This window comes from Dermacentor variabilis, chromosome 3, assembly GCF_050947875.1.
Source record: "Dermacentor variabilis isolate Ectoservices chromosome 3, ASM5094787v1, whole genome shotgun sequence".
NCBI classification, from domain to species: Eukaryota; Metazoa; Arthropoda; class Arachnida; order Ixodida; family Ixodidae; genus Dermacentor; species Dermacentor variabilis.
In genome coordinates this window covers 197,611,144-197,634,231 of record NC_134570.1, presented here as the reverse complement: position 1 = coordinate 197,634,231, position 23,088 = coordinate 197,611,144, and the positions used below count along the sequence as shown (strand labels likewise).

Below are 23,088 nucleotides of genomic sequence, written 5' to 3'. Positions count from 1 at the left end.
GCCAAGCAAGACAAGTGCAATAGTAGTGCAACAACAAACATATAACTTAAGTTTGAATCGAGTGCCAGAGCCTTAGCGACGTGGCTAAGCAGCAAAGTGTTCCTCGTCCAATTATTTTTTTTTATAATCTGAGCGCGAAGTCGAAGTGCCAGTAATTTTAGTTCGCAAATGACAAGTTATTTATTTCTCCATTATTCTTCAATGTGCAAAATGAAAGGAGATCGACCAACAAGGGAAAAATAGTTCACTTAGCGGGAGGTTCGAGCCCCTTGAACAGACAGCTTAAACACAGACAGCACAGACAGCTTACACAGACACAGACAGGTTACACATAATTTGTGCAGGGTTGGTGCATGTGTATTTTTTTAAGCGCAGCATCTCTTTGTGTGTAAAGTTTTCTGCTTACATTTAACAAATGGTCACACATGCTGATATTTCAGCAATATCTTTGGAGCTTTCGGCTTAAGGCTTCCATACATGTGTTATGTCGTGCGTGAACGTGCGTGTGGTGCGTTTTAATAATTGTGAGTTACTGTTTATACAATGACGGCGACAATATTCTCATGTGTACATGCTTTCAAATTCTTAGCCAAAGCCATTGACACTTTGCGAAAACTACAGTGGGCACATTATTTCTTATTTATCAATATTTGGCTTTTAGGGTGCACAGGACATAAATTTGTCAATTCGAACGTGTTAGTGCCTCGAGAAAGTCATAAAGGTCGACGCCTTTCAAGTGCTAAAGACAGGGGTTCTTAAACAAAAGCAGTAGCTGAATACTTTTTAACTTTTCTAACGACACACATTGACCTTGAATGATATGTAATGCAGCGATCCAATCATAGTCGTCATACCGCACTGCGTAGGACATTGTTTACGTGTTGAGGATCCCAAAGGTTACGGTGCTTTCATGGTAGGCTTTTTACCATCCACGTGCCGTCGCAGGTTCCAACAACTGTGCGAGGAGGCGTTCATCATTCTACGGCGACACGGGTCGCTCATCATCTCCCTGTTCGCCATGATGCTGACCACGGGCATGCCCGAACTGACCTCGGAGAAAGACCTGGACTACCTGCGCGACGCCCTGGTGCTGGACTACTCCGAGACCGACGCGCTGGCCCACTTCCGGGCCAAGTTCGAGGAGGCACACAACAACAGCTGGACCACGAGCATTAACTGGTTCGCACACAACATCAGCAAGGACAACAAATGACTCCTGTGATTCTCCTCGTGCGCCGCGCTCTCGCTATGTGCCATATACCACAACAGCTCTGTGAACTCACTTCGTTTTTACATGTTTGCACTGTGAGGGTATTTTTCTAATGCAGCGTTTTTTCAGTAAATTAAGCTGTTTTACAATGTAACCCTATTTTATGATGCTTTGTTTACCACTAAACTCCGCCATGGATAGATTTTCACATATCGCATAGGTGCATATTGCCAGGCAATATTTTTTCTACGTGACGGAAAACTTCTTGAAGTCTTTTATTAAATGAATATTGCAAAGCAACGATACATCATATCGCAATACGAAAATAGTGAAGATAAAGAAATCGTTGCACGCCTTCAGATTTTGCGAAAAGGCTTCCTCGGAGAATTTCCTTTCACTTGAGCTTGCATGTTAACGCCTTAACAGAAGTACAGTTTCAGATCGCTCATTGTCACTCCATTCCTGCCCTCCTCGTGGTGAAATTTATGTCATGATCATCTTCAGCCTATTTATGTCCACTGCAGGATGAAGGCCTCTCCCAGCAATATCCAATTATCCCTTCCTTGAGCCAGCTAGGCCCCGCTTCTGCTTGCAAATTTTCTCATAACCCCACACTACCTAATTTTCTGTGATTTTTGACTGCACTTCCTTTGGAACCAGATTCTGTAACTAATAAACGGCTGGTTACCCGCCCATGCATAACATGCCCTGCCCAGCTTCATTTTTTCTCTTGATGTTAAGCAGAATATTGGCCATCCCCGTTTCCTCCCTAATGCGCACTGCGGTCTTCCTGTCTCTCAATGCTATGCCCAATATTTTTTGTACCGTCGCTCGTTGGGTGGTACTCAACTTCTCAAGCTTCTTGTTTAAGCTCTGATTTTCTGCCTCATATTTTAGTACCGGTAGAATGAAACGATTGCACACCTTTCTTTTGGAAGATAGCGGTAAGCGGCCGGTCATGATTTGGTAATGCCTTCCGTACTCGTTCTATTATATATTTATTTTCTAAATTTGCTTCTCATGTTTAGTGTATCGCGAGTAAATAGCCTTGGTAAATGTGTCCTTGTACAAATTGTAGAGGCTGACTGTTATGAATTCTCCTTTTGGCTAGTCAACGTAACATGCGTCTGCTATATATTAATCATCATCACACTTACACTTTTTCAGTTGAGATCCTGAATCCTTTGTTGCAGTTCAACCTTAGCGTTGCTCAACATGGTAATGTCATCAGCAAATCGTTAGGTTACTAAGATATTCGCCACTGATACTAAATCTAAGCGCTACCTAGTCTAATAGCTTGAATAGTTCCAAACATTCAGTCAACAGCATTGGAGAGGCTGTGTCTCTTGCTGGGCCAGGCAAGGAGGCACAATCTATATTTCGTGATGGGTGATTTGCCGCTTTTCTACTAGAAAGCCTAAGGCCAAATTACACGTAGGCCTGTCGGAGCATGAAAGCTCGCGCCCGGGCACCTTGCGTTTGCCATGCCTTGCGAGTAATGGCGGTTTGAGCCTGCAAGACCCGTGGCAGCGCGCGACCACTTGGCTCACATTTTGGCCTTGGCAAAGATCGTTTCGTGCTATTGTGAGGCGGCCAGAGCGCCGACATTTATCTGCAGAAGACAGACAGTTTTTGTCAGAGCACAGGAGTTGCACGTCCGCCCGGGTAAGATTAAAGCAATAAATGCGTTTTCAGCAGTTTTTTATGCTAATAATGTCAAGATCGTAAATAAAGTTGAACGCCTATAATCATGACCATTCCGCAGACGAGAAGACAACAAATAAAAAGGACGCAATAACACGAGAAAAGGAAAGAAAATACACTTTTGATAGAGCATTTGAAGTAAAGATGGCACAATATTACCCCTCAGAAATGTGCGCGATTTACACGCGAAGCCAAACACTACCACCGAGGAAGGACTACAACCAGTCATAAAAAATACATGAGCACCTAAGGAGCTTGAGAAACAAAGAGAATTAATGCCGTGTGAATAATAGGCAGTATGCAAGCAGGAAGAAATAATACTGAAATACTGGGCTCCAATCCACGTAGTGGAAGTGGTTGACCAGCGAAACTGTGGTATCATTCGTGATCCAATTGGCCAGTGTTACGTAGTCTTAAACGATTGTGCAGTGCAGGACATGAAATGATTGACAACAATGAAATTAAATGGGCACGACGTCTGTCAATTGTTTTATTTTCATACCCAGTACAAATTTCTGCATTCTGCAAGGAAGGCGTTATTGTAGATACTACATATACGAATAAAGCCAAACGCACATAAAAGCCCAAGTCTCCTCTATATGTCACACAGCGCAGAAGCTAACAGTGCAGTACATAAATAAATCAGTGGGTTTTTCACCATATATTTACTTAGCTAGAACGCATATCGTACACACCTATAAAGTTCGAACTCATAAAGGCCGTTGCGTTCGGCGGTGCTGCACATGTTGACATACAGTTGACAAACACAAAATAGCTAGTTTGCACTTAGACGCAACAGACGTTCGTCGATAACATTACCAGTTGTGTAAAAATATATGTACCAAAACACGTTTCTGACTATCAGGCACGCCGTAGTGGAGGACTCTGGAAATATCGACCACCGGGGGTTATTTAGCGTTCACCTAAATCTAAGTACACGGGAGTTTTCGCATTTCGCCCCCATGGAAATGCTGCCGCCGTGGCCGGGATTCGATCCCGCGACCTCGTACTCAGCAGCCCAACACCATAGCCACTGAGCAACCACGGCGGGTTAGTAGTGTCAGTGCTTCGACATGACCAACTAAGGCGCACTGCGCAGGCGCTGCTTAAGAGCAGCAGGGTGAGTACCAAGTGCTGCGCTGCCCACTGCGTTCGCCAGTTTATTGTCCTGTGTTACACTGTGTAGAGGCTGGAATGGGGGGATGGTCTGATCTTTCCGCCATGGTTAAGCTCCAGTGATATATAAGCCAGTGGATTTAAACAGATGTTTGCAGTGATGCCTGTGTAAGCTCGTGCAATCTGTTTAAGCAACCAACGATGGAAAACCATCCAGCAGATTTTGAAGGGTATTCCAATATAATGATCGTTAAGGTGAAGGTGCTAGTGTATCGGTGATATATGTACGTGATGAGGGGTCTGATTTTGAATATATAACTTTCACGCTCTTATTGAATGTTATTTAAATTATTTGGTTATGACACATGCCGTAGTGAGGGGGACTGTAGAATGTTTGACCACCTGGAGATCTTTAACGTGCCCTCAATGCCGGGACGCCAGCTTTTATGCGTTTAGCCCCCGTCAAAAAGAGGTTGCCGCAGCCGGGATTTGATCCCGCGTCCTCGTGCTTAGAAGTGCAACCGCTTAGGCGCTAAACCACCATGGCGGGTATGTATTTATTAGTGTGCAGCCTACAGCAGTGCACCAGAGAGTAGGGCGCATAATTAGTCGTTTTTGATGCCTCTTTTACGCTATCTGCTTCCTGACCGACCTTACGTTTTACAATAGCAGCGGACAGTAATCAAATCTGTGCTTATGGAAGTACTGTTCTTCACGAAAAAGTTTCGAAAAGTGGTAGCCAAACGAACCCTGGTGATGTTCGGCGAGGAACTGTAAGGCGCGAAAGTTCTTAGACACTGTTCTGTTTGCATTCACAACTTCACGTTTCTGTAATAGTCTAGAGAGGCGGTGATCGCTTGCTGGACGCTGTACTTAGGCTTCCAGCCCAGCGTCCTTGCGGCTTCGTTTCCGTCGTATGTCGGACAACGCCTGATGAATACAACTTCCATGGGATTGGGCACCGACTCATAGTTAATCTGAAAGAGTGGCCTAAGCACCATCGCAAAGCTCCAGAAGAGGCAGGAAATTATAAGGACGAGCCAGGAGGGCACACTGAAAGGGAACATGCGCACGCCACGTGCTTCTGCGATGGGCCCGAGCACCAGCGAAATGTCGTGAGTCGTCTCGTCTGCAGCATACAAGAATTTTCCGGAGACGTCATCCGATGCAGGAGTAGCCAGGATTTTGATGCCTTGAATAGTCAAAGAGGCGGCGTTGCCCGCATACATACCCTGCGTGAAAAAGGAACTTGGGTGAACTTTCAGCGGTTGCTTGCAGCAAGAACGCAACGTGCCCCTCGGAGCCCCAGTTCACTTCAAGGTGGAACACTTCACTGCGAAGCAGGACCAATCAAGTTATGGACGCACATGAAGCGCGGCGTCAGCCACGAGTGTAAATATGTAGATTGCACAAAAAAGGCGGTCCACACCATCCCCTGGTCGTTTGCGCGCTTTACGTCGGACGGGCCCGGTGGTGTTTGAACGAATGGCTGCCATCCTGTTTCAGGCAACTAGGCCTGAAAAACACCTCACACATGTGGTAGCTTCCATGCGCACAGCTCGAGGTTCATTTGCCAGCCGGGACATTAAAGCACCACCACCACTGATAAGCGCAACGAACCAATGGAACGTGAAGTCATCGAAGTGTTCCACATTGGAGCGTGATCAAATGGCACGTGTGTCAGCGCACCATACGTACCACTAGGCAACAAATGAATCAAACTGCTAAATAGAGCAAGATACACGCCCGCACACTTGACGTAGAAAGGAAAGCCTAGTGAACATCGCGCTGCTTCCTCATTCTCAGTATTTATGCTTACTTCCATCGTTCTCATTAGGCAGTTGATAGTCTACACTTCATGTGAGTCTTGTGCCTAAATTCATGACGTCCTAGTCCTTAGTCCGCTTTCGCTACGCACTGTTCTGTCACGTATCAGAACCAGACTGGCACACAACAACACATCGTTGGTTCATTTCAGAACGGCGATTCTTTTTTATGGAATAGGAGCTACCGCAGAGATACAAGAGCTGAGATGCCTGTTTTCCCAATTTTTAGTCGTTATAATATTGTGCCCTGCAATACTTATAGCAAACGCACAAAACGCGTTCCACATAACGGTGTCTTTGTTATTTCTGCAGTAACACGCATCGCACAACACAAGACATCAGAAATCGATTTTGTCGATTGCACTGTTCACTAAATGTGAACAGTGCAATAGCAACACAGTTATGAGAACGAGACGGGACAAGCGGACGAGCCTTCCCTTCTTGCTTTTGTGCGTTTAGTACATATTTCAAACCTTACTACTGCCTCCTGCGCTTTGCTGTTCGGAAGGTAATGCACTTGAGGACACTGAACCGAGCGCCGCCTTGCTTTATGGCACCGTACTGTGCTTTGCTTTTGCTAGACTGGATAGAAAATGCATGCTTGTACATATGTTGTGAGGCTTTATATACGACCACTGTTTGTAAAATGAGCGTCTCAATAGCCTCTGCAAAAGTCCTACATCGAAACAAGCTCTCGTGTGGAGTTGAGACTGACTGCGCTCATCACGGCGCCTTCTTCCTATCGAAAGGGGGAGCTATACGCAACCCGTCTACCAGAGTACCTTAAGTGGATAATGCACCGAGTAGAGCCGTGCTCGACTGCGCCTCGTGCACAAAATACAACACGACTCGGTGTGGCATTCAGCTGATTCTACGCACACATCATCGGTCGTGAGAACAGTGCAGATTGCGACACATTTCGTGCACCAGATACAATATTGGGGACGACCTCCACCATTGGAAAAGGTGGCGCCACCATTGGTGTGACGCGGAATGAGGGACAACGTGGACACAGCGGCCGCGTCGGCTGCTTCAGGAGCGCCGAAGCGAGCTGAAAACGAAAGTTTAAAGTACCACCTGCGCCGCGGTTCTGATTAAGCGGTAAGGCATTCCCGCCTTGGGTATCTGCTTCAGAACATTTGACAGCACTATAATATGTAGTGACTGCCTTTGGAGGCGTGCAGCATGGTAGGCTACTGCTCGGTGCCGCAGAGCCGGACGTAGGCGACGGAGCCAGGTGTCAGCATCATTCACACGTAGCCGCAGGAGAAGCTGCGGGAAGCTTGGCTAGCGAAACTTCTGCTACGGCAGTAGCTACGGCGTCGGGACTGAGATTTTTGGCGAGTAGCAGAAAACGCGCACAGAGACGCTCACCCGCACCCGCGGCCCAGCTGATGTCATGACATGATCTTGAATTGTAGCGCGAAATGACACGCACAGAGACTAGAAGCAGACAGGAGGAGCGCTAACTCTCAACTAAATTTTTGTTGAAACTATCAACCTATATATAGGTGACGTCTTTAGACGTTGTCATGTTCATATGCTGCGCTATTTGCAATCACCTATATATATGTTGATAGTTTCAATAAAAATTTTGTTCAAGATCAGTTAAAGATCATGGGACCGTACCAACTCGCCCAACTTTCTATCCTTTTGCATTAATGTCATGACGCTTTGGTTTACGAAGTTGTTGATGCTTGATACTGCGAAGTTTACTGTAATGGAAAGGGAGCGGTAAGAAGCACACTTAAAGAAAGACATGACTTATTATCATGTTTGTGTCATGAATAAGTCTACTGTATAATGAAAAAGAAGCGGCGGAAAATCCCACGCTGAGAAGACCGATAAACATACACTGTGGCGCAACTTGAGAAATAATGTTGAAAGTTCCAAGAATTTAGAAGAAAAAAAGAAAGATTGAATCGTCGCGACGGCACATCACATTCGCCGTAGTCTTCGAAATCTCCATAACAAAATTATTTTTGTACAGCTCTGATACCGTCCACATATCACTGGTTGCTTGTGTACTGTCAGACGCTCATATTATGCTGCCTAAATCTCACGGCACGGCGCGAAAACGCGCTCGCAGTGATAGTGAAACATTGTGCGCGGACACGTATGCATACGCGCAGTCAGTTGTTGCGAACCCGCGCGATTTCTGCATTGAGGCTTCATTTTGTTATACTTCATTGTATTATACAGACAGCCCGCTATAAGCACATATTTCACGTAGTTTGGTCTCAACGTTTGCCTACCTTTCACGCAAGAAGGCCGTTTGGGAGACTCCATCGCGGCGACCGCGCGCAGTGGCGTTCACTGTACGTATTCGGTAAAGAGATAGCGTCTGTAAACGACTCTGTGCTTTCAGTTTGCCCACGGTTATTATTTCGATAGTAAAAGACTTCCCTCGTTTTAAGAGTAGTTACAGAAATGTCCAGTGGAGATGCCGCGTTGTTATCCCTCATACTACGCAAGGGAGGCGCTTCCGACAGATGGCAACTCCGTAAGCCCCCACCCCAAATACAGCACAGGATTTGCATTTTACAAGAATATGGGCAGCAACGACTGACTTTAGCCTCTTCTGCAAGCACCTCACCGCTAGACCATTTTCGGAAGAAATTATTTCGGCATTCAGCCACATCAAAGATACGCTGAAATAAATATACGGGACAAACTATCAATTTCGCTAAACACAGGACTGAACTCAAAAATGCTGCTGTGTTGACCATCAACATTTTCGGAACGCTGTGTTTGTCATCTAGATTATGGTCCATGCATTTTTTTCCTTCTATTTTCCCCCATTACCAGCGAGTAGTAGCAGGTTGGAGCACCACATATTCTGAGTTTTGCTATGAACTCCTCCACCTGTATCACTATCTCTGCCTATATGCATATATTTTCCCTGCCAAAATCTTGCCACTAAGTGCATTTGTAGCCCCCTCTTTGACAGCTTAAGAAGGCTTGCTGAATGAGCAAGCATAAACGGAAGGGAATAATTATGCGCGGTTCGTGGGGTCCGCCCGAGGGCGACGTGGTTAGCAATCAGCTTTCGGAGTTAGACATGTCGAGCCGGTGTGCCGTTGCTACAGTGGTGCCCGAGACTTACCCGACCTTCCACCACCAGGCGACCTTCCACCCACCACGCACACAAGCCAGGCGGATGTGCAGATGGGGCAGCTCCGCGTGCAGCCGTTTTGTCGAAACACCTCGGTAATGTGGCTTGCTTAGCTGGAGGTAGAGTTTCGTTTTCACCGCATTACCTCGGAGAGCAAACAGTACTACCACTGCTACCAACTCTTGTCATGTAAGCCATCACATCTGGAACAACAGGTGGCCGATGTTAATGCCGAGCCGCCACGTGATACATCCTACCGAACACACATACCAGGCGACTTGTGTGTGCATCTCTGATGTTTGTCATTGTCTAGGCACCTTTCAGCTAAGAATACTTTAAACCCGCGCGCCCAGTGTTCCATCGTAACCCTGCTAAAGGCTCTAGCAGAAGATTGCGGAACGCACCATGCCTACCAAGCGCATGCGCTTCTATCAGCTCCTCACCGGCGAACAGCTCGGTGACCAGTGGCCTTCACAACTGCTCATCCGCATGCGGCAGCGTTTCGGTGAAGGTGACAACAGCACGCTTGTCAGTTTCCTCAAGGAATTGTTGTTACAGCGCATGCCCCAATTGATCCGCCTCGTTCTGTCTGCTGCGAACGACTTCTCCCTAGATCTAACTCCGCTGGCGGACAACGACCACGAGGTCGCCTCTACAGCTATAAACGTTATCGCAGAAACCCAAGAGACACGTTGTTTGAAGGTTAGATAGGCGCATCAATTAACTCTATGTCTCCATAGCCATCCGTTACCATCCCTCTACACGCCCAAGGCATCGTTCTTCTCCGCGCAATGACTGTAAGAGTCTTTCGAGTACCTCTCCGATCTGCTGGTACCACATGATGTTAGAGCTCAACACCAGAAAATGCCCTTCGCCTTGCAGCTTGTGGGGAAACGGCCAATGCGAAGCCTGACGGTGCGTTGTGACTTCTCAGCAAGGCCGCCTCTTCATCATTATGGACCCAGCGCAGAAGTAAGCATGTGATCACCGACCAAAGCGGTCGCTGGTCCAAGTCAACAGGACGAAGGCAGCGTACCGCTAACTCTTCATCGATAGTCAAGTACAGCGTCCGTTCATTATTCACTATCTACCTGGGCCTGCGTCGCGCGGTTCAATGAATGTTCAAATCAGCCAACTTTGCTCATTAACTCAGTGTATCCGACTTCTTGACACACTGCGGCTTGGCCTTAACATGCGAATACATCACCTTATCTCCAGCATGACCCTCCTCGCCATCCCAGGCGTACTCTGCGACGTAGCGCCCTACGGCATACGTACGCTCATCGCGAGTTATCCCTTAGGGAACGTGCTCGCCGAGTTCCGGGACCTTACGAAGCCCTGCAATCTTACCCGACCACATAATCACGCTGCGACCCATCGCATAGTTTCACGTGGTCCATTTGCCACTGCCAATCCACGTTAGACTACGGCTACCGATTTGAAATAACCTAGTGATATTTTGACAGTGATCCGACCCAAAATAGGACACGCCCACCACGATGATGGTACGCGAGCTGTGGAATCTGAGGTTGCAAGATCAAAGGCAAGTGGTGCTTGGTCCCGCCGCCGCCTGATTGAGGGGGCCCTGCATGTTAAATATAATTTGTGAACAGCAGGTACCAACGTCTGTCTGGTTTTTTCCTGGACCATAAATTGGTGACCCAAACTTCGCGTCATCTTTCTCTACTTCCCTAGATTTGCCTCAAGCGTTTCGCTAGCCCTATTGCCACCAGGAGCTCGAGCTCCGAAGTCCACCCTCTATGATCGGAATACTCTGATGAAGTATAAGGTCCTTAGATAAAAGAAGTTGTCTAGGGACCTAAATCTGGTATCGTCATGAGCGTCACCACCCCGCGAGCCCGAAGTGTCCATTCTGAAGCTGCCCGAGTTCTCGTCGTTGGACTTGTAACTTTGGTTCATTCCCATCCAATCCTTGTTCTATCATCACCGCCTCATTTCGCAGACCTTCATGTTCGACCACGGCATTGGAGTGCTTCCGCCTCATACTGCGGCGGTTGTTCGCGATGTTCTGCGCTCGCCACCCGTCGACCGTCCATATGACTACCTTAAGGAGACGCGCATCCAGCGCAGTACTGAAATGGGGCAGCATCGATTACGGCAACATACATTGGAGAAGCTTGGCGACCGCAAACCTACCGACTTATTGCATCGCATGGAAGCCTTGAAGGCTCCTTCAACCGACAGCGCAATTCTACGGGAACTCTTCCTGCAGGGCCTTCCACACAAGGTACGCATATTCCTGGCCACGTTTTCATCATAAACAATGGATTCTCTGGCTCAGTTGCCCATCAAGATTATGGATGTCGGTTTTCCTTCCGTGGCCACAGTTCGTTGCCATCCTGCCCCACCATCCCACGGCGCAGCTGCTGGCGACAGCTACGCGCGTCTCCTGATATCTAACGAGGAGCTGACATGGAAAGTAGCGCAACTGACAGCTGGGGTCGCTGCTGTCCGCACACGCCGGCTGCGTTCCCCGTCACCACCTCGCCGCCCCATCGCCAATTACTCCCGGCGTCGTTCTACACCTCCCGTTACACTTTGCTGGTACCACCGCCGCAACGTCGTTCGCGCAAACCAGCGCGGTCAGCTCTGCTCCTACGCGTGAAACGGTCAGGCCGAACACAGGCGGCGACTGCTGCTTCCGACCCCAGATGCAGTCGCCACTTCCACGTCACTGACTGTGTCATCAATGTCCACAATCTCCTCGACACTGGTCACACAATCTGTGTATTTCCCTCTACGCTGTCTGAGCGACGCCATCCTCCCAACTCGCCTCGTTTCACCGTGGTCAACGGATCGACAATCCGGACCTACGGCCGAAAGTCGGGTGACTCTTGACATCGGCCTCCGATGTACCTTCTGCTGGATATTTGTCACCGCGGGCGTGCGCCAGCAATAATCGGAGCCTATTTTCTCTGTCACTAAAAGCCCGTCATCGACGTGCGGTACAGCCGCATCCTGGACTCCGAGTCGAGTTTAGATGTCAAAGTCGTTTCCTACCGCACTCCACCGAATGGACTCGCATATGGCCGTTCCCGACTCTTCGTGAGCTGTGCTTGCCGAGTTTCAGGACGTCTTCCGACCACTCTCCTCTCAGTCCTCGGTCACTCACAGCGCGGCACATCATATCGTCGCTACTGGCCCTCCTGTGTTTTTCTGGGCTCGTCGCCTCGTACGGGATCGTCCAGCTGTCGCCAAAAAGGAGTTTCAACACGTTCGACCCGGACTTCATTCGTCCTTCCTCCAGTCCTTGGGCCTCGCCACTCCATATGGTGCCCAATAAGACTGGTGACTGGCGCTCGTGCTGCGATAACCGTGCTATCAACAAGGCCACTGTCGGGGACTGGTACCCAATTGCCCACATCCTGGAGTTTACGCTGGCACTGCACGGCTGCACCATATTCAGTAACGTCGACCGAGTGAAAGCTTACTACGAGATTCCTGCAGAACCCTCAGATAATCCTAAGGCCGCCATTATAACACCCTTAGACCTATTCAAATATCCTCGCACGCATTTCAGTTTACGTAATGCGGCCAAGACCTTTCAGCGTTTATTGACCCCGTATTACGTGGCTTGACAAGCTGCTTTGCCTATCTTGACGACATCCTCGTCTACAGCACCACCGCCGAAGGTCACAAGCTCAATCTATGCCAAGTGCTCGCGAGACTCAGCAAGAGAGTAAAAAGGATGCATAGAAAGGCAGGTAGGCTAACCAGAAGTGGTTCTGGTTGGCTATCCTGCACGGGATGAAACAGCAGAGAATAAAAATAGAAAAAGAATGAAAAGGGCAGATAGATATAAAGAAAGAGAAAGAGAGAGGAGCACAAACAAACCACGTGCACTATAATATGGTAGAAGGGGCGCGTTCGCAAAGTCAATCGTGAACGCCTGTTGACCGCAGGAACCTTAGTAACGCGAGTAAGGCCTTGAGCTCGGATGTTGTTTGGCAGCACTGACAAAGCTTTTACGAGCACAAAACAGGGCTAAACATAAGGACGAAGAGAGGAGACACAGACCACTGCGCTGACTAACAACCAAGTGTCTTTATTCTTTCTTATCAACATATATATACTCTACCGCTATCTGAAAGCACAAAAGCAACAGAAATTCCCCTTGCATCCAGTTGTTTAGTGCTGTTTTCTGCTGGTAATCTTCAACCAACCAGCCCAAATGCGTACTGTTATACAGAGCTTTTAGTTCTGATAGTGGACGATGGTCCACCTGATCCAGAACTCTGCATATTACTTGTCACTGGCCACTATATCACGGGCAGACACAGATATTTTGTGCGAGCGTTTCTTCGCTGCTGCATGTGCCGCACGCAGGCTTGTTGGCCATTCCAATAAGGAAGGCATATTAGTTCCTATGGTACACCATAGTCTGTTCATGTTGTGGTAACCTAGGCAGTAGATGCATTCGTATATCCGGAGTCAACGAACGCTGTTCAACGAACTCTGGTCTGTTCACGTACTGGTAACCTAGGAGGTAGAGGCATCCGTATATCCGGAGACAACGAACGCAAATGCCACGTGACGCAAGACACAGCAAGTTTGAACGTGTGGTCAATGGTCCAAGGAGCAAGTTCGGTGTTACGGAATTGAATTTGCTCGGCTATCGCGTCAACGCACACGGCTTTCGTCTACTCGCCACCCGCGTTACAGCCATCCGTGGGTTTCCTCAGCCATTCACCACCACGCAACTGCGCGAATTTGCTCGCCTCGCCAAGTATTACCCCCATTTCATTCACCGCTGTGCCAATATACTGGAGCCTCTCCATGACCTTCTCTCATACCCAAAGCCATCGAATACTTCCGTGCCCTGGAACGACAGCACTAACCGCGTCTTTAGAGGAATCAAAGAAGGCCTTGCCTGCACGACGCTCCTCGTCTACCCCGAATGCGACGTTGCTGTTGTTCGCAGCACCTCGACTTCTTTTTGAAGAAGCTTGTGCCCCCTGAGTGCCGCTACAGCACGTTCAGCCAAGAAGTGTCCGCCATCTGTTTCGCTGTGAATCACTTTCAATATTTTCTCGAGGGACGTTCCTTTCATGTTCTTGTTGACCATAAACCACTGACGTGCGTCTTAGCCTCCAACAGCACCACTTCCTATACTCCCCGCGAAATCACACAGCTCGCCTAGATTTCTGAATACACCAGCGACATTCGTCACGTCAGCCGAAAATGCAACGCCGTTGCCGCGCACTTTCTCCTGCCACCATTCATCCAATGGCCCATGGGCGTACGGTAATCGACTTCCCAGCCATGGCTGCCGCCCAGAATATCGACGCCGAGCTCCAACTACTTCACACAAGTGGCACATCTATGCTGTTTAAAGGTGTCTCGTTCCCTGACTGCGACGTGCCCCTCGTCTGTGATTTGCCGACCGGAGGTCCTCGTCCCTACGTGCCTCGCCCATACTTCCGGACCGTCTTTGATGCTGTCCCTTCTTTGGGTCATCCTGGCATTCGTGCAACACATTGACTCGTCGCTTCTCCTTACGTGTGGCCTAGTATCAACGTAGACGTTCGTCGCTAGACACACGCGTGCCTCAATGCGAACAGCTTAAAGTGCAACGCCACACTGCGACTCCTCATGGCAAGTTCCCGGATGTTCGCTCCAGCAGTATGCACGTCGATATTGTCGGCCCCCTTCATCGCTCCGGGAACCACGGCTACCTGCTAACCTGAATTGATAGTTTCACCAGATAACCTGAAGCGATGCTGCTTTAGAACATCAACGCAAGGTCGAGAGCTCGAACGCTCCCCACTCTCTCGATCACCGCTACGGCGCCCCTTGCACCATTAGGATCGCCCATGGTTGTCCATTCGACTGAACATTGTTCATCGATCTATCTCGGCTCCTCGGTATCAATAACATCAAGACTACCTCTTACCACCCGATATCCAATGGAATCATCGAACGTTTTCACCGCCAACTGAAGGCTTCACTCATGGCTTCGCCTTCGAAAGTGCTGGAGAGGGCGACCCACTATATTGTCCCAATCATTCTCTTTAATTACCCACGGGGACAAAAACGGATCCACCTGGTGACCTAACAGCATGCCACATTAAGTGGGTCTAGTAGGTCTCGAAGCGGTCGACGTTGACAATGTCTCGTTCGCGATGGCGCATGTCCGAAGACGGCTCAACGGGCTTGATCACGTACTTGACTGGAAATGTGCGTTCGACGACGCGATAGGAGCCTTCATATTTTGGAAGTCGTTTCGACGAGAGACTAGATGCAGTGGAAGGCACCGAGCACCACACAAGTGCTCCGGAGAGGAACGTGGGCGCAGAAGTGGGGTCACCGCGAACGCTAGTCTGGCGCTCTTGGTCATTTGAAGTAAAGGCCCGCGCGAGATCGCGACACTCTTCGCCATGTCTTCCTGTGGCAGAAATAGGCACACACGAGATGCATCCGGATTGTACGGAAGGATTGTGTAGATTGTGTTGGATGGGTGCCGGCCGTCAATAAAATAAATGGTGATGCTCTGAGTGGCTGTTTTGTAGGCGTAGGTTGCGAAGGGCAGAATGGCATCCCAATTAGTGCGGTCAGAGGCTACGTACATTGCGAGCATGTCGTCTAACCTCCAGTTAAAGCGTTCTGTAAGTCCACTGGCCTGCGGAAGGTAAGCAGTATTTGTGCACTGTACAATGTGGCACTCTTTGAGGCTGACTTCGACGACTTCCGACAAGAAGACAGGTCCGCGATGCCTGATTAACTACTGTGGTGGACCATGACGCAGTATGAATCGGCGAAGCAGGAAGGAGGCAACATCGCGCACTGTAGCTGCTGGAAAAGTGGCAGTTACGGCGCATCGCTTGAGGTTGTCAACATCCACGATGGCCCAGCGGTTACCGCAGATGTCAGGGGAAGTGGCCCATATAGATCAATGCCGACGGGCCCGAATCGCCGGGTAGAGCAACGTAACGTAACGGTTGCAGGCCGACTGGCGAAAGGCACGCTGAAGATTTCCGGTGCTGAAGATCGGGGCACCAGCGAATGAACTTCTGAACGTAGCTACGCAGCCCGCGCCAGTATAACCGCTGTCGAATGCGTTGGTAAGTTTCCAATACTACCGAGTTTGCACACTGTGAGTCAGAGTGTAATGACGCGCGTATTTCAGAACGCCGACTGCGGAGTGCTAGTAGCAATCACTCGCGGCCATCGGCTGTGCAATTGCGCCGGTGGTGTAGGTCGTCCCGAATGACGAAATGGTGGGCTTGACGACGTAACGCGCACGTGATTGGTTAGGCTGATGGATCAGAGAGAAAGTCTATCAGCGAGGTGATCCAGTGGACCTTGCGCTGTTCGGGAGCGATGGTGCGAAGGTCGATTGAAGAAGCGGCAATCTGGGATACGGAGCAGCGGGCTTTGTCGTCGGGAAAGGGAGAGTGCAAGAAGGCGTCGGCGTCAAAGTGCTGGGCGCCGCCATGGTAGAGCACTCGAATACCGTAGTCGTGCATGTGAAGTGCCCAAGGGGCAAGGTAGCCTGAAGGGTCTTTGAGTGACGACAACCAACACAGTGCGTGGTAGTCCGTGCCGACGTCAAATGGTCGGCCATGCAAACATGGCCCGAACTTATTTGAAGTCCAGATGATCGCCAAACATTATTTCCGTCACGCTATACAGACTGTGGGCTTTCGTAAGCGTGTGACTTGCATAAGCCACAACGTATTCAGAAAAGCCGTGCATAAGTCGTGCATAAAGCCGTGGAACGCCGTTCGCATAAGTGTGCACCTCCGTAGGGGCCGCCGTCTCGTAGTGACCCAAACTTGGATCTGAGGTCAGCAAACGGCGCAGGATTGCGAACGCCTCGTCGGACGCTTACGACCGCGAAGTCAGGACGCTGACGACCACGAGCTTCGTCAGGGGCCGTAAGATGGTGGCGAAGTTTCGGATAAAGCGCCTAAACTAGGAACACCGTCCAACAAAACTGTGCTCGTCATTGACAAATGTAGGCTTAGGGAATTCGGCAACGGCCCGAAGTTTGGCTGGATCGGGCAAAATTCCATCCTTGGAGATGACGTAACCTCGAACTGTCAGCTGCCGAGCAGCAAATTGGCACTTCTGGAAGTTTAGTTGTAGCCCTCCGTTTGTAAAACACGTTAAACAGAACGCAGCCGTTGAAGGTGCGTGGGAAAGTCAGGAGCAAAAACAACAACGTCGTCAAGATAGCGCAAGCACATGTGCCACTTCAAGCCGCGCAGAACTGTGTCCATGATGCTGTCAACCGCTACGGGTGCATTACCCCCCCCCCCATCTTCAATAGACATTATGTTAAGTTCGTATAAGCCGTCGGGTGTGACAAAAGCTGTCTTCGGCCGTCGGCCATGGGTACTTGCGAATACCTTGAGTGCAAATTTAGAGGAGGAGGAAAGAACTTTGTGGTGTGCCCTGCGAGTTGGTGGGGAGGGCCAAAGGCCCCGCCTACGTGACGGCCAGGAGTTCTTGGGTCCTGGCGGCATCCTCGGCCCGCTGGACGGCCCATAGCTGATCTTCGAGGGCGGGGCTGAGCAGCGCGGCTTCCCAGCGCGTGCGAAGGCTGCTGCTTGAGGCCTCGTTTTCTTTATTGTTATTTATCCCTCGGCATTCCCATAATATATGCTCCAGGGTAGCTCTGGATTCACATGTTTTGCATTTGTCCGTAGGATATACATCCGGATATATGATGTTCGAGAGCGCAGGATTCGGATACGTCCTAATTTGTAACTGCCGCCATGCGACAGACTGCTTTTTTGTCAATTTTGCGTGAGGTCGCGGGAACATGCGCCTCTCTAACCTATAATGTTTCGTGATGTCATTATATGTGGTCATTCTGTCCTCCCACTCCCACTAATTTACTGCACCGTCACGTCCGGAGGGTGTCGGGGCGTCACTTGCGACTGCGGCTCGGTCCGTAAGCCCTCGAGCCGTCAGTTGGCTGCCGTCAGTTCTCCTACGCAAGCAGCATACAGGAAGAGATTCGTGATGGCACATCTTGTAGATGCGGAGTTGGAAGTGCTACGGTATATCTCTCGTTCTCTCCGTCTGCAGCTATTACCCCATCAGCGTGCGTCATCTTTATTGGTGCGACGCATCAGCGAACCTTCCTTGTCCTTTCGTTCCCGGGGCCTAGCACCGTTGTCATTTTCACTCGGCACGACGCCTACCGACCCTGGTGCCCAAGGTACGCGGCGTCTCGGCGAGGAACGCTACGCCTGGCCTCACATCAATTCCTACGTGCGTAAACAGTCTCGCAGTATGCTCTGCAAATGTCCGAAATTGATGTGTCACACCAAGCCCCCGATTCAGCCTTTGCTGCCATCCATCTTTTTTTGGCCACGGCCGCATCGACGTGATTGGACTACACTCTTTGTCGTCACGCCGCTGCAGGTATCCGCTAGCAATCGTATTTTAGTTTACGTGTTCGCCTGAGACCATGTACATCCAAAACATGACTGCAAGATCACTTTTCCAAGTCTTCGTGCCCGCTTGGGTCTTGTGCTTCGGCTGTCTCGGGACTCTCACGACGGATGGACAGAGGCAGTTTGAATCCTATTTATTAAAACAGCTCCTACAAGTTACGTTACGTAATCACCACCATTACTTAAAATGGTGGTGATAATTATAAAATTTTTAGAAATGACATGGACCCATAGTAGGAAGAAGGCTGCACATTCAGTATTAGTAGGAAACAAAACTGATAAACGTAATACTAAGAAAGCAGTACGTAATAAAAATAATGTAATATAAGAAGGCATGTAGAAAACCCTTGACGTTGCCTGAGATGGTATACGGCTGTTGGTTGAAAACGCTTTCACGTCCAATGGTATTTGAATTACTCGTGGCGGTTTCGAACCGCAATCCTTGTGACATGACAGCGAGAGCTGGAAAGGTTTTGTGGAAGAGCCGCAAGAATTCTTGGTCCGAAATTGCTGTTCTCGTTTCTATTTGATTTGCTGTCCTCTTTCGTTTCAGGTTTTCTCTTGAATTGAGGTTTATTTATGCTTTTGATTTCTTTTATGCAATATCTTTACATTTCAGCACACCTTTCCGTCTCGCCAAGTAGCGAGATGCCTTTTCTTCGTCCTTGGGTCCTCCTACATGCTTTGAGTACAGCGTTCATGTCTGTTAGAGCGCTTTCCACAGAAATGCAAACTTTTTTTCGGTCTTCTGGTTCTTCTGGGGGGGATAACTTTCTCGCTGGGTATTCTGTGACTGCTCTATCCTGATGCCTGCGTCGGATCTTGAACATCCTGCGTACCATGAGGCATTTACTAATATTTTTTTTTACGTTCACAATAAAGAACTCCAAATGGCCAAAATTAATCCAAAGTACTCCACTACGGCGAGCCTCATAAAGAGATTGCCATTTGGTCAAGTAAAGAAAAACGTTTATTTTATTTTGAAACACCGTTTCTTTCTTCGTTTCTTTTTGTCTTTGTGATTCCCGTTAAACATTTTTCAGCAGTGGTACCAAACGTATCGTATGTCCCACTCAAAGGACTGTAGTGGACTTCTAAAATTCTATCATCGTCAAATAACACCATTCCATATTTTATAACGATATTTGTGGCACACTAATTCAATCGCCTCCATAGATTCCTGAGCTTCTGCATCATGCACTGTTGGAACTTGCGTGGATCCGTTTACTGCTACAATTTTCCCAGTTCCGTCATGTGCTGCGGCTCTCACAGATTTCTTTAAACTGACAATTTTGCTGCGTCATAATAATGAGGCCTTCTCTAGTCGTGGCGGCAAACCCCGCCCGGCCAGTCCTATTCGTTGAAATTCCTGCTATACTAATATGCGTGATGCTCTCATCTCTGATTCGGGCAAAATAACTTCAGGGCTTGCGCTATCGCAAGATATATCAAATTCAAAGTTTTAAGAAGCCTCTACATCCGTGCCTAATTACTCCGGACTAATAGAGTTATGTATATGCCGGTATAGTTTCTTCAAGACATGCCGCATGATTTAAGAATGTAAGCAAACTTTTTAAAACTTTCATATTCTCAGAGATGCAGAGAAAAATATTCTTTCACTTTCTGTCATGAATTCTTAGACATTGGAGGTTAAAGAGCTCTTCAAAACTGCCAGCCACTTCAAGTTCTCGTGTAGTCTTTTCTATCCCGAGAGCGAAGCATATTTCTTGTTCGACGACGAACGATCCTTGTGGCTTTTATCATCTTCAATACTGCTGGTACCGCACTGGCTGTTACAAGAGCAAGTATTCCAAAATGACTTATATTGGACGATCGTAACACAGGGGTCACGACAACCTTGCCATGATTATCACAATGAGGGCGCAGCAGATGTACAGGCACGCAGCTGCTGCATTCAGTGCTTAGGCGCGCCGAACAAGACTTCTAAATAAGATTCGTTTTCCAGGACATGCTAGCCTCGAAGCTGTAGCAGACGAACAATACCTTGGTTTGGGCGAGTTGGTTCATCTTGACAGTTTTCATAAAACGCGCTAAAGACGATGACTAAAGGCACACATACAACAGTACTGGTGCTACTTCCAACTGAGGTTTATTACAAACGGTTCTCTATTTATGCTCTGCGCATCACATACATCATGCACTCATCATCATACACACAAAGAATTGTAAATGAATCAGATGATACACCCGATTGTATGGTCAATCAGTTTATGTGCCAAGATACATCGAGAGAAACGTCACTTCTTTTTCTTGCAATACAAAAGACGCACAGCTGACGTACTAATCGCCTGCTTTCCTTATAAAATATGCTTAAAATAAAAAAAAATAAATAATGAGGTTTTACTTGCCATAACCATTTCTGCTTATGAAGCACGTCGTAGTAGGGGACTGCGGAAATTTGGACTGCCTGGAGTTTTTAAACGTGCATATAAATCTAAGTACACGCTTCTTTTCGCATTTCGGCCTCATCGAAAAGCAGCCGCCGTGGCCGGGATTCAATCCCGCGACCTTGTGCTTAGCAGACCAACACTATAGCCGCTAAGCAAACACGGCGGGTTAAAATATGATTCAACTATTTCGCGTTCTGCTTTTTCGTTTTCTTTCTTCAAGAAAGTTATGTCGCGAAACATGGGTGTGCATTCGCACTTTTTGCACTGCTCGGCCAAGTGACTACCTCCTTCATTTTTAATGTCATTATTGTGCATTCTAGCCCGGTCATTGAAGCACCGGCTGGTTTGTCCTACATGAACGCGTCACCAATCTAAGGGTACTTGCTACACAACTTCTGAAGGGCATTAGGTGCAGTTTGTCCGGTGATTAGTGTGACATTGCTAGCGTTTCTGGTGCTTCTTGTTTTGAAGGTTTCACACTGTTGACCATTCTCAAGGCGCTGAAAAACTAGATTGAAGTTGTGTCGGTTTGCGACCTTTTTCAAATTATGTGAAACTTTTTGGAGGTATGGGATTGCATGCACAGGTCTTTTGTCACAATCTTTGGTTGGGCACTTGCTTCCCCGTCCTAATTTTAGAAGCATTGTTTCACAGACAGATGAAAGGACAGACACTGAAAAACCCGCTTGTTTCAATCTGCTACTTGGCTAGACACACTATGCTCAATTTAGTGAACACACGAGTTTTGCTAAGCATTCTGAAGGTATGTGGTGGCTATGCCCTTCTTTATCGATTTCGAATGTGCGCTATCGAAAGGCAAAACACTTTCATTGGATAATCTGTTGTATCTCCATCATACATGGTCATCTGACGAAAATAAACTTTAATATGTAGAATCTGAATACAGTTGTCATTTAGCAGTTCAAAAGTAAACTTGAGCCCCTGGGATAACGTGGTGAACCTTTTATACAATCTGCTTCAGCATAGTCAAGACACATAACTGGGGTTCACCTCGCCGCTGTAATTTCCTTGAAATCACCGCCTTTCGTTCTGCAGGCTGTCCTTTCATTGACCATCTGGCTGGCTCCAGCTTGGACCAACGCCGCTGATCTGTTGCGGATGCGCCAAAGTTCCTGGTACATTTCCGTGGCCATCTTCACCGATTGCACCGTGTCTTCAGTTATGCCCCTTCCCGCCTTGGAGCGCTCTGTTGCCTGGCAATCATGGATTGAGCGCTTCCTGACTAATCGTTCACAGTTCACTGCTACTGAAAATCAGAAGTCTAAAACTTGCGACGTATTATCAGGTGTTCCCCAAGGGTCGGTTCTAGGTCCTCTCTTGCTTTTGATATTTATAAATGGTCTTCCAAATAATCTCTCCTCTACTATACGACCTTTTGCAGATTACTGCTTCCTTTATCGAAGAATTGCTTCCAGCAGGGATCAGTCTCAGCTTCAGGATGACTTGCATAAAATTGAGGATTGGTGCACCTTATGGCGAATGTATTTAAACGTTTTTAAATGTAAATTCATGCAGATTTCTTGGAATGAGGGTTAAATATATTCTTATTCCCTATGTCCAGTTAGTATTGAGCAAGTTGATTCTTATCGCTATCTAGGAGTAACAATCACTAACAACTTATCCTGGTCAGAACACATACTCAAGCTCGCTGCTGATTCCTCCAAGACTCTTGCCTTCATCAGACGATCTCTCACTCTTTCTCCCCCTTTATTCCGTCGGCTAGCCTACCAAATTTTCTTCCGCACCCGACTTGAGTATGCATCCTCCATCTGGAGTCCACATCAAGCTTACTTAATCGACGCGTTAGAAGTAATTCAGAGCCTCATCTCACGGTTTATCACTGCTAAATATGAGAGGAATATTAATATTACCAATATCGAATCATCCCTGGTTCTTCCATTTTTAGCAGTGGGCCGCAGGATCACTCGTCTTTCTCTTTTCCACAAAATATACTATAATTTTCTGCATATTCATGGTGTTCTCCTGCTGCCTCCTAATCGTACTTACCGCTGTATTTTCAAATCTTGTAGTTTACAATGACTCCATGGATCTACCAAATCCTTTAATCTATCTCTTCTACCATGCACTATTGAAGACTGGAACAAACCACCCTGAGTTTATTGTCAAAGAGAGAAATACCTCAAAATTCAAAGATATCCTTACAGCGCTTTTTAGTATCTAAATGTTTTCTTGTGATCTTTGTCTTTCCCTAAGGAAGGCAGAGACAACCTTATTGAAGCACCAGTGAATGAACGTC

The 23,088-nt window shown here is 48.0% G+C and overlaps 2 protein-coding genes across 6 annotated transcripts in view; one reads left to right on the top strand and one right to left on the bottom strand.

Annotated features, from left to right (window-relative positions):
- The window catches only part of Pi3K92E (phosphatidylinositol 3-kinase 92E), a 160,721-nt gene extending 158,809 nt beyond the window's left edge, over positions 1-1,912 (top strand). For all 4 annotated transcript variants that reach the window (XM_075686775.1, XM_075686774.1, XM_075686776.1 and 1 more), the window contains one exon: positions 946-1,912. In XM_075686775.1, the coding sequence (XP_075542890.1) occupies positions 946-1,213 (268 nt within the window). In that variant the 3' untranslated portion in view covers positions 1,214-1,912. The remainder of the gene's footprint in view (positions 1-945) is intronic.
- An 879-nt stretch (positions 1,913-2,791) lies between these two features.
- Positions 2,792-23,088, bottom strand: part of LOC142576587 (NADPH-dependent 3-keto-steroid reductase Hsd3b5-like) — an 86,059-nt gene continuing 65,762 nt past the window's right edge. For both annotated transcript variants that reach the window (XM_075686772.1, XM_075686773.1), the window contains one exon: positions 2,792-5,262. In XM_075686772.1, the coding sequence (XP_075542887.1) occupies positions 4,843-5,262 (420 nt within the window). In that variant the 3' untranslated portion in view covers positions 2,792-4,842. The remainder of the gene's footprint in view (positions 5,263-23,088) is intronic.